This window comes from Siniperca chuatsi, linkage group LG9, assembly GCF_020085105.1.
Source record: "Siniperca chuatsi isolate FFG_IHB_CAS linkage group LG9, ASM2008510v1, whole genome shotgun sequence".
Taxonomy (NCBI): Eukaryota; Metazoa; Chordata; class Actinopteri; order Centrarchiformes; family Sinipercidae; genus Siniperca; species Siniperca chuatsi.
The window spans coordinates 1,874,558-1,886,533 of record NC_058050.1 but is presented as its reverse complement, the minus strand read 5'-3'; the positions used below and the strand labels follow the sequence as shown (position 1 = coordinate 1,886,533).

General features: G+C 40.7%; 1 protein-coding gene and 1 long non-coding RNA gene across 4 annotated transcripts in view; one reads left to right on the top strand and one right to left on the bottom strand.

The window, feature by feature from the left end:
- LOC122881164 overlaps window positions 1–10,164 on the top strand; it is a 17,101-nt gene extending 6,937 nt beyond the window's left edge. The window contains exons 6-10 of one of the 3 annotated variants that reach the window (XR_006379111.1): window positions 2,614–2,765; window positions 2,921–3,023; window positions 3,998–5,146; window positions 5,501–5,748; window positions 8,464–10,164. This is a non-coding gene — a long non-coding RNA (uncharacterized LOC122881164). Of the gene's footprint in view, window positions 1–2,503; window positions 2,766–2,920; window positions 3,024–3,997; window positions 5,147–5,500; window positions 5,749–8,433 lie in introns of all 3 variants that reach the window. The other 2 variants (XR_006379110.1, XR_006379112.1) reach the window with 2 other exon arrangements.
- Window positions 1–11,976, bottom strand: part of LOC122881162 (atrial natriuretic peptide receptor 1-like) — a 105,728-nt gene that overhangs the window by 8,902 nt on the left and 84,850 nt on the right. The window contains 10 exon segments of the mRNA XM_044206980.1: window positions 158–326; window positions 4,959–5,114; window positions 5,531–5,693; window positions 5,854–5,925; window positions 6,016–6,120; window positions 6,739–6,816; window positions 8,044–8,118; window positions 8,431–8,548; window positions 9,178–9,242; window positions 9,461–9,640. Of these exon segments, the coding sequence (XP_044062915.1) occupies window positions 158–326; window positions 4,959–5,114; window positions 5,531–5,693; window positions 5,854–5,925; window positions 6,016–6,120; window positions 6,739–6,816; window positions 8,044–8,118; window positions 8,431–8,548; window positions 9,178–9,242; window positions 9,461–9,640 (1,181 nt within the window).

Here is an 11,976-nt window from a genome sequence, read left to right as displayed (position 1 = left end):
ACGTTAGGTACACACCTCTCTTTGAATTCTGTTTAAGTGAAACATAGAATAAAAAATGCAAAGACGCCGAGGGTTAGCGTGCGTTTGCCAGTGTTGTAGTTTCCTACGGCTGCCACTAGATGTTACTAAAGAGCCATGTTGTTGTTGAAGCACTCACTTGTTCTGTTTGCGCAGCAGCAGGCGGATGTGGTTGAACTCTGGTCTCTCTGTCGGCTCCTCGGCCCAGCAGCGCTGCATCAGCTGACCCAGCTCAGGACTGTGACTCTGTGGGTCGATGCTCGGTCTAAGGCAGGGCCACTCGCCCAGAACCACCCGGTCCACGATCTCTGCAGAGGGAGGGACGGGTCAGGACAGTATTAAGAAATATGAATGCTCCTCAGAAAAACTTGTGTATTCTCTTATTCACCCTCATTATGATTTTAACAGATTCAGTCCTGTCTTAGCTTTCAACCGCATTTCACTCTTCTTCAGTGAATGGAGATGGTTCAGATGTCATCATGTGATGTAAGTTCCACACAATAACAAGCAGTCTTACAGTATTCGGGGGAGATTGTTGCAAATAGCGAGCAAAAATAGATGGATGGTTATTAAACTGTGGTGAAAAGCAGCCAAACTGGACCAAGGGAGAGAAACTTTGAAGCTGCCAAAAGGAAAAGAAACTTAATTATCGACCAGCTTGAAATAACAAATGTGGACAGAAATAACGAGCTAGTTCTCCCTTGTTTTAATTGCCACAGATGTTTGTGCACAGAAACAGACTTTAACTTATTCCTTAGAGCCTTTAAGTCCACGTAAGGATAAAACTATATTATATATTAAAAGTGCTTCAAACTGAGTGCTTGTTGGTTCGTCTAACAGCGTCTGAAACTCCCGTCCTACAGTTTTGTGTGACAGTAGGTGGAGTCTGAGCTTCCCTCTCACACTCTCTATTTTTATTCTTCACCCAACTACATCCGTCACGTTTCATGTGAACAGCTGAGCGCGCCATGCATGTCTTTAAGACTTATGACTGTCAGATTCATCATGTCAAGACTATAAAAGACATGCAGAAGACACAGGGCCAAATCTGCAACATGCAAAGCTGCGACTTCAACGTGAGATCATTTTCTCGCAAATTAATTTCGACAAGCACACCATACCAACCCATGCATGAGCATGGAGAGGACTGTAGGACATTTGTGAAACGGGATGCTAGCACCATTTACGACCAGCTTTTTCGCAGCACTCGCAAATTGGTCTGTGAAACAGGCTTCGGATGTATAAACGATGTGTATGAACAAAAAACATGCATACGCCATTTACCCACGCATGAACTGCTATTTATAACAGATGGACGTATGGTGACAGTCAGTTTTCTGATCAGTTTTATCACTTTGTTTTTACATTTGATGCATCATTTTTTTCCTTTATTGTGAAGCACTTTGTAAAGTCTGTTTCCATAACGGTGCAATAAACTAAATCATTGATTACTTTCTGATGTTCAACAATTGAGAGATCACAGCTGATGATGGTTTACAGGTACATGTGATGAATTAATGATACGGGCCATGCTGGAAATAGCCACGGCTTGGTGAAGAACGTCACCGATGTGGCACACTCTGTAAAATTGCACTTCTTCTTTTCCGTTTTTGGAGTGGTGAACAGGCAGGAGTATTGATAATTCAAACAGGTGATTAAGGGCGTGTCTACAAGCTCGTGCACGTGTGCCCAGTTTCACAAGGATTAAGATTTATAAATCAGAATCATGCGTATTCATGGCTTTATAATTCTGACAGAAATAGTGCGTGTGCATATTTTGTTTGTAGTTTTAATCTTGAATCTGTGATGAGTTGTATGCCTCTACAGAGATCAGAGAGGCAGTGGGATGCGGCCGGAGGTGTGGACATTCAGAACAGGGAGAATCACTGACTTTAGGATGACCGAACGACTCGTCATGCAAACTAGTTCATTTGAAGAATACGGGAGGCTTTTAACTTAAATTTCTAAGATAATGTTGAGAGAACTACTAAGGAAAATATCTTGTTATGCAGCTGGGCGGAGATCCCAATGATATTGATGATCTCACCACCATAATTATTTAGGTTCTCTGAAATGACATGCTAGAGCTTTCAATCATATCACACCATCTTCCTCAGCAGATGGAGTTTGCCCAGTTGTCACAGAATTGTAGCTGTTCAAGTTTCCATTTTTTTTGAGCACTTTAAAAAGGTCAAAAAAAGTTTGAATCAAGATTTAAATGTTCAGATTTCATAACAGCTGGGTACCTCCATCTGCTGAGGAAGATCATGCGATACGATTGAAAGCGCCCCAAGGTCCATTCAGTAGCTGTTCTATTGATTCGTATTTCGTAAACTGCTGTTTCCAAGATCGAGAACGAACTTTAAATCTCGATGTTAATGCTGAGTTTTAGGTGAGATCTTTTCTTTTTTTTCAAAATTCCTAGAAACACACTTCATCAGTAACTCTGCTCTCCTTCTGTCTGTCCTCTGTGGTTTGGAAACAGAAACTTTTCCATGTCAACTTTAAGGTTTCTCAGTGATTTCAACTCTACACACAACACTACAATTGAAATTTGACCACGAGCCTATTCTGAATAAATGAGGCCTTTGACAGACTGCAGGCTGCCGGCTCTGAAGCTGTTCGACACTTCAGCGTTGGCGGTTCAAGTCCTGGAAAGTGTTTTTGGAAATGAAGCTGGAAAGGAAGAAAGACTGCTGAGTGATCGAAGCGTCGTCCAGCTGGCTGATCATCACAGCTGGCAACAGGTCAGAGAAAAAGAAAAAATCCCTATCTTTCTCTTTTCACCCTCTCAGTCATACAGTGGTTCTCTCTTTTCTCCGACTTTCCTCCTCCTCCTCCGTCTGGGTGTAATTGCTGGTTTCAGTCGTGTCATGCTCCGTCTCTAATTTCCCTCATTCAGTCATCGTCACGACTCTGACTAAATCGCTCCATCCGCCGCCGACCTCCGCTTTGTTTGCTGCTTCTCTGATCGACGACTGAACGCAGCAGCAGTTTCCAATCAGGTCAGTAACACATTCAGGAAAAGAACAGACCCACGCAACATTTCACTAATCAAAAAAATCCATGAGGTAAAACAGCAAAATGTCACTTTCCAGTTAATGATGGAGGACAAACGGCTCTCTGCCCAAGCTGCTTGTCTGATATTCTGATCATTTTGAAAATCTTTGCTTGTTTTATATTCTGATCATTTTTGCTTCTTTAATGTTTTAATTTTAAAACAAATATTGTTTGCAGTTTATATAATTTCTTGGTCTCATTTACTGTTTTGATTGGCGTTTTACTTAATATTTCCTGGAACAATTGTTTCCACTATTTTTATGTTTGTCTTCACTGTATTACTGCATTAAACTTTAGGCCACATTGTGAAATTTCAGATTATTTACTTGAGTTTTCTATTGAAACACTGACTTGGTATTTATATTAGACTATTTACTTTGTATTTCCTTAACAATAATGGATTCTGTTGTCCTTGTCTTTATTAACAGATGTCATTTTTTTCTTCAACATAAAAGTTTTCCCAGTTATTGTCTGATCTGCTTCCCTTACCCCCTCTTAGAACCTTATATCTATAATCATTGGTGTTGTACAGATTTTGATATTATATTTGATTTTAGTCTCGTTTCAAGGATTTTCTTTTATAAGTTATTGACATGGTGATTGGTTTTTGATTGGTTGTTGCAGCCTGTGGCTTTAATATAAAGATGTGTTGTTTCACATTGTGTCTCTTATGAACTCAGCAATTCATCCTTTTTTCACATGATTTTATTTTCCTGCGCACCTGTCCACGAGCTGTGCACGAGACAATGTAACAATGTAAAAAGAAAGAAAAACATCCTGTATGCTGTGTGTGAATAATCAAAGGTTGGTTGGTATAAAATCGGGGGAATCAGCCCTGATGAAGCCCGGCGCTGCTGGAACACGTTGTTGCCTCTGTTTCTGGGGGAAAACTCAGACTTTTCGTTTTTTTCGTTCTTAGAGATTCATCCATTGGAAATCTGTACTACAGCTAATCTCCAAACCAAACTTGCATTCCAAAAGACATCAGCGTAAGCCCGACTTCACTGATCAGACCTCAGCTGAAGGCGGTTTTCCTCAAACAGAGACAAACTAAAATTGGGAAACTCGACTTTCCAGGATGAAGTGGTTTCTCACTCTGTGGTTTGGCCAACAAAACAAACAAATCCTTTGAGCTCTTTTATCTAATTTTTCAGTGGAACAAATGTGTTGTCAGCATGTGGCTAATGAAGTGCCAACATAAAACCCCAAAATGTATCTTGCTAGGTTGTTGTTGATTGCTGTTATTTAATTGCACTCTAGTCTACTTCACTAACAACCATCACGAATGTTACATTTATTCTGAAAGTACTTGGTAAACAGGCTTCCAGACGGGATGAGACGGGATTCTGTCATGACCTCAGTAATCAGCCAACAGTGCTGTTAATGCTGCTCAGGTACAGCTCATGAGTTCATTTGCAAATCATCTGTAGACATAAACGACATGACCTTCAGAGGCCCGTTCAACGCTGTCTCTTCCTCTCTGGACATACCTGAAGACTTATACTAAAAGAGCAGAATGAAAAAGTGTTCATTTCCTGAAATACATGCACGTACATGTCGCAGCTCCGGCACCCTGCTCATAGTTTTTTTTTTTTTTTTTTACAGATTTTCAGTCACAAGCATCCAAAAACTGTAGTGTTTCCTGCTGCTAGAAGACAGGAAGGTCCTCTGGTGGTGAGGACAGTGTTCAAAGATCCAAAATTTAGGACCCGATCCCAAGCAGACACGTGAAAATCATAACCTGATTTGTTTAATTTAGTTATGGGGAAAAAAAGAGACCTGATCTGGTCTGAATGGATAATTAGACCCTGTAGAAGCCTTCAGATACATTGTTTTGATGACGTCAAGTGTCCACGTACTCTGTACATACTGTATCCTACCTTTAGGGCTGAGTGGGTCTCCCTCCAGGTAAAAGGCTCCCCGGCGCAGCGCCACCTCCTGGAGGACGATGCCGAAGCTGTAGACGTCTCCTTTCTGAGTTCCCTGAGGAGGAGGAGAATCCATCCTGAGCAGCTCTGGAGCCATCCACAACCGCTCTGCAGGAGGAGGAGGGGCATGGAAATAACTGGTATGGTGATGTGAAGTTTTAGGAATATTTGGTTCTTTTACAGCTTCTGGGAAATATATTCTTATCTGTATTATTGTGCATTTATATTTCTTTAATTCAGAGTCGGATTATGATTGGATTATTTACTGAATGTAAAAAATTAAATGTTTGGTCACATAACGTAATATTCTTAACGTTGTCTTTGATCAGATAGTTCCTGATTTAAATCCAAATTTTACCAGTTTTAGGCTCCATTTTATTCAGGCAAAGTTCCTGTACAGCTGCTTGTGTTTAGACAACATTTAACAATTGAGAACTTTGACTTCTTTTGTTAAATAAAAAAACTGTTTCGTAGAAAAACCTGTTTTATTCCAGCTGCAGTAAAATGGATAAATGGCAACTCACGGGCATAGTAGGCATGAGCGTCTTTTCCTGAGTCGCTGTCAGATCGAAAGCTGGACAAACCGTAGTCTGTGATCTTCAGGACGAAGCGGTTGTCGACGACACAGTTTGACGACTTGAGTTTACCGTGAGAGACGATGACGCTGTTGTGGAGGAACACCATGCCCTGCAGAGAGAGAGACGTGTAGCACTATAGAAGAACACCTACAGCTGATAATCAGGTAACATACGATGTTTGTTGGAGATATTATAAATATTTGTACTAATAATAAACAGCGGGGTGTGAGAACAGATATGGAAGATAAAACGTGAATAAATAAATGTACCTTGACGATGTCGTTGATGAGAGAATATTTAAACATCCAGTCCAGAGTGATGCTGTCGTTCTCCAAGATGTCCTGAAGACACAAAATACAGACCATGTAACGACCGACAGACAGACAGACAGACAGACAGACAGACAGACAGGTAAACACAGGTAGGCCTACCTGCAGACTTCCTCTGGGACAGTACTCTGTGATGATACAGGTGTTGGGGGGGTCGATGCACGCTCCAATGAACCTGGTCAGATGTTCGTTCTGAACGTCTCGCATCTGGACAAATACAAAATATATTAAAAAATCCACACTCACTTTACAGCACAAACAACAGTCTAAAGCCCTGCCAGTGTTTCAGAGTCTGCAGCGTTCGTTACAGAACAAACATCCTGGAGATTTATGTTTGTTTCAACATTTCCTCACCTTGTTCTCTTGATTTCTTCTTGGTAAAGATTTGTTTTATTGAAAGACGCTCAATTTACAGTGCAACTGCAATATGTACGGTACATAAACATTTCGATTTGTGCATGAGAAAATAGATTAAAAAGAGAGGAAAAGGAAAAATACACATGTATACAGATACACGCAAATATACTTGTATTATTCTACATCAACGTAAATATATACACAAGTAAAATAGTCATAGTGACATATTTAACATATCACTAATAATAAACCTAACCTGTTGTAGTGGTAATGAATGAAAACAGTAACTATTATAATAATAATAAAAGAAAATATGAAATAAATAAATAGACACATATTCATTCAAAATAATAATTTAAAAAAATTCATGACCTTTTTATGATCAGCAGATCTGAACTTTACAGCTCTTGTTGGTGATTTTTTGGAAGGCTGTTCTGAATCTAAAGATGTGGACCAGCACACACTCACATGTTTGAGTTCAAACAGGACCTTCCTGTTCAGCTCGATGCGTTTCCTGTTGGTGTATTTCATGGCCACGATGTTTCCCTAGAAGAACACAAAGAGCAAGATTACCGGGCTGCAACACACTAAACTCCCAAATCCCAAACATAATCCTGATCCTCGTCCTTTAAACTAGAACCCCAGTTAATACTCCATTTTGACGGTCTGAAACGGCAGCTGCTTCTCACGAGGATCTTTTTCTGGACACACATGACTTTTTATTGTTTGCAATGATTTTATCCTCTATCAGAATAGAGATCTGAAGTCCTGCCCCCATTCCCAGCTAGCATCGCTACCGCTAGCTTCTGTAGCTCAGTGTCTTCTGTCATAAAAGGTTTCAGTCGTCAGTAGATAAAGATATTTACTTCTGTATTAGACTGGAAAATTGGGTTATTGCTCAACTGGCTTACAGTACTTTGTGATGCAGTAACTGTTTCTACGGGGAAATTTTGAAGAGCTCTGATGCTAACTCGTCAGTACAATAATGCAGGTTATTAATATTATTTGCATTCTTCACTATGGCACAATCACTAAACCTGCTGATTTTTGCTTTTATTTATAAATATGAACTAAAACACAACTTTTCACTGAGCTCTATAATCTAATTTTATTAACACTGAAATTTGGAATAATCCACTTGTTACACAATAATAAGCTCATGTGATGTGTAACAGTGTAACTAACCAGAAGAGGCTCCTGTGACTGTGTTTTAATGAAGAAATATTGTATTAACACACATTTTGAAACGGCCACGCTTCTGTTATGATATATTGTTATAAACACATTGACCAGTCACCATGACTACTGTAATAGTAACATGACCGGCTGATCCCAGAGCTGTGCAGGAGAAGTGATCTAATCAGTGCCGCTATGCAAACAGCGGTGGATGTTTGTCAGACTGCAGCTGTCAGTCCTTCAGCTGTGCGTTGGCAGATATTTGCTAAAATGTCGGCGCAAGGACAAGCAGCTGATGTCAATCCGCACAACGTGACACATTCCCACTTCCTGTGTTGAGTCACTTCCTTGTAGTGAAAAAGGACTGCAGTGCTATCACCAAAGTAATGTTAAAACATTTGGTGCTAAAAACGGTTTGGTATTTTGCTTACCCAAGGAAATATGTTGAGATTCTTCCTGCAACTAATACGCCGCTGCCTTAACTCAGAGTAAATATTTTAAGTGGAAAAACAAATTAACTTTTGTGCATCCAACCCTCAGAAAAGTAAAGGGCATTCAGACTCATCAGCACAAAAAAGAAAAAAATAACACACTGACCTTGTAGTATCCAGTCTTTGCAAAAACCTGCAGGTTTCCATCTCCAGTCATTAGGGAGCCGTAGTTAGAGCCTCTCTGGAGACAGACACAGGGAGGGAGGGAGGGGGAGGGGGAGGGGGAGGGGAGGGAGGGAGGGAGGGAGAGAGCGAGCTTTGAACACAAAGTGCTTCATATTACAGAGAACAAAAAGACATAATTACCGAATGAAACAAGGATAATAAGCAACAGAACAAGTACATCACTGTGTGTGTGTGTGTGTGTGTGTGTGTGTGTGTGCGTGTGCGTGTCTCTGTGTGTGTGTGTCTCTGTCTGTGTGTGTGTGTGCGTGTGCGTGTCTCTGTGTGTGTGTCTCTGTGTGTGTGTCTCTGTGTGTGTGTGTGTGCTGACCAGTGACAGTGTGATCCTGCTGCCGCTGCGCAGCACTTTGTCCAGGTTGCTCATCTGGACGTCGTCCCAGGAAATCCTCCAGAGCTGAGCCACCAGCTCCTTCTCCAGCTTCATCCTCCTGCCGAGAAAAAGCGACGCAGGTTACAGACAGACTCAGTTTCCTGCTAAATACTTTCCCTAAGTTGGAGGAGGTCGGGGTAGATGGTTAATTATACACAGTTCAGGACTTTGACACCAGAGACCAAAGCTCATGCCCTGTTGACATCATGTCCTTCAGTTTAGGCTGCTTGGGCAAGGTTAGGGAAGGTGGTCTTGGTTGAATATAAGTCAACACTAACTTGAAGCACAAGACAGGACATGTTGACTCATCACATATTTAACCAAAACCACCATCTTTCATTAACCATAACCACGTTTGTTGAAAATACAAACATTGGAAAACATCTTTCCATATTTCCCCACATTTGGCTGACAAAATAAAAATAAATCCATGAATTGTGAAGACGAAACAGAACAGCTGTCTGATGAGACGGCTACAAAAAATATATATAACAACATTTGAAGCAAACTGCTTCACTTGGTCACTGAGACACAGAAGATGTAATAGATGTAATAGAAAGCATCTTTCTGCACTCATATGACAGCACTGAGAGACCCGTGGGTGGAGAAACCCTCCATCAGTGCTTCATGAAAGCAGTGCAGCATCTAAGATTTAGTTTGATCAGAGCGGACAGCTGCAGCTCTCACCTGTAGATGAAGATGGTGACTGTGAGGGTCATCGTGACGATGAAGAAGACCACGATGGAAACCATCTGGTGGATGGTGATCGTCTCTGTCAGAGAGAGAGGAACTGTTTAATAACCTCTGCATCCACGTTCTGTACGAACAAATAACTGAATACACAGACAATACAACATAATGTACCGCCAACCATGAATGAATATTAATGTTAACTGCACAGTTCTGGGGAAATGGAGGGAAGGTCAAGGTTCGCTAAAAAGAAACTACACTGGACAAATCTGAACACAGCCTGTGCACGACTGAAGTGAACTTGATCTTGGTTTGTCCACTGACTCGCGAGGCAGATGGGGTTGTCGTGCTTGAAGCCACAGACAGGAACGTCAGGAGGACAAACTCCACCCGGCCAGTGCAGTGTTGTTCCAGGGATGGCCGTCAGCTGCTCCTCTGAACTGTTGTACACCAAAACTATCTGGAATAAAACAACAACATATTGCAAGATGATGTCTGCAGGTAAGATATTATCAAACAGCATGATCAGGACAGTCGTGTGCTTTCTTGGATCTCTGAGTTTGAGTTTCTGCAGGTGGCTCTCTTCTTTGCCTTTATAATCATTACAGCCACGGTGGCTGTCGTTCCTCAAGCTCAGCCCCCAGTTCACTGTGGGACCATCTGGAGGTATCAAAGCCAGTTGCACCTGTTAATGTGCAGTGGTGGAAGAAGTATTCAGAACTTTTACTTAAGTAAAAGTAGCAGTACCTCGGGTAAAATGACCCCACTGCTAAAGTCTCGCATTTAAAATCTGACTTAAGTAGAAATACAGAAGTATTTAAAGTAACGAAAATTAGGCAGCAGAAGCCCCGTCAGTGTGATGTTGTATTATTGGATTTTTATCATGCATTGCTGTGTGAGCGGCATGTTATATTGTAGCTGGTCAAAATTAAGATAATTTTAACTTTTTATACAGTTGTGTAGTTTAATCTATTAAAAAAATAATCTATAATTAATCTATAATGCGTCATATTTTATAAAGTGAGCAAATATTTTGTATGTAAAACCTTGATCTTCAAAGTAACTAGTAACTAAAGCTGTCAGATAAACGTAGTGGAGTAAAAACTACAATATTCCCCTCTGCCATGCGGTGGAGTGGAAGTAGAAAGTAGCATAAAATGGAAATACTCAAGTAAAGTAGAAGTACCTCAAAATTCTGCTTCAGTTCAGTACAGTACTTGAGGTAATGTACTTAGTTACTGTCCACCGCTGTCGATGTGTCTGCAGTGCTTTTTATTTATGTCGTCATATATTTAAGTGCGTGAGGGGGCCCAGTGGTGGTTCACACCCCGACCGGGCGTGAGGTCGTTACACTGGTGACCCAGTTCTTTCTTTTCTTATTCACCCAATCCAGAAATGTAAAATGCATAAATTCCTGTGCAGCAAAGAGCGACCAGAGCGTTAACAACAGGAAGTGTAAAAGCTTTAAACACATAAACACTTCCTGCCTGTCAAATAAAAGCCCTCCAGGGAAGGTTAGGGGTTATTCCCCCGAACCAGCGGTGGAAGGAAGCAAAGCACATTTACTACTGTAATTAGTACTGTACGTAAGTACAGCTTTTAGGTAGTTATTAATGCTACTTTATAACTACTTTATCTCTGCTACATGTCTGATGGAAATATTGTACTTTTTACTGAACTATATTTATTTTACTGCTGGAGTTACTTTTCAAATTAAGATTTAACGTTTTACAAAATATTGGCTAACAATGCATTTTTATGTATCAAACCCTTTAAAAAAGCAGTGTCTACTGTAAGATCTGGGATGAAGCTATTTCAAACTACCAGACATGGAGTAAAAGAGTCATTTTACACCAACAGTAACATGACGCCTTCACGGCGTGACTTTAAGCAGCACTAGGCTTCAGATGGGCGGACTTTCGTCACTGTGGAAGAGTCCTGAGCGACTTCCCAGAGGATTTACTGGATTACAAAGAGACAACAGATCCAACCTTCACACTGAGACATGAGGCGGTGTGAGGGAGGCTGATGAAGAGAGACGTGGAGAGAGGTGTGATGGCGAAAGAGATAAATTAAGTGTGGAATTATGTGGGTGAAGGTCGATCAGGATCTCACTTCTGACTACCTTTTACCTCTCCAACGTAACCTGATGCTATTTTGCAGGTTTCCCTGTTTCATAAACATTTCTTGTTCATGATTTCATTTTCTTCTTTTTCACCACACCAACACTAACACTAACACTAACACCCCATTCAGACGAGATTAATAGGGGGTTAATAAACATTTGTCCTGCTCCTCAGTAGTTCAACTCTTCGTTTTGATTTTAGCCATCAGCAACTTACAGACGCAGATGTTCTGCTTGAAAACCACGTGACCAGTGGGAGAGCCATGCAGTGAAACTAAAGTTGAATGAACCTGTTTCCACTGCAGATATTTTGACAACTGGTGCAACTAATAACATTATTAATTGCTGCTTTGCACTGCAGTAACTCCTGGAACAGGAATGTTAGCAAAGGGTTTGGTTTCAGAGGTGGGTGGGGGCCCGCGAGGTTTTTCAACCAAAAAAAAGGTTAAATATGTGAATGCTACTGTATTTCCTGTATTATATTTATATCAATCTAGCAAATGACATATTATAATGGAATCGGTTATTGGGCTTTCCAAATAAATGGTAGTCTAATTTTTTTTTAAATGTTTTGTTTGGTTAACAGAGACCTGATACTTTATGATTATTATAATATGATTATTATTGTACTCTTTACTACAGAGCTCTGTGCTTTATGGCCTCATCTTTGA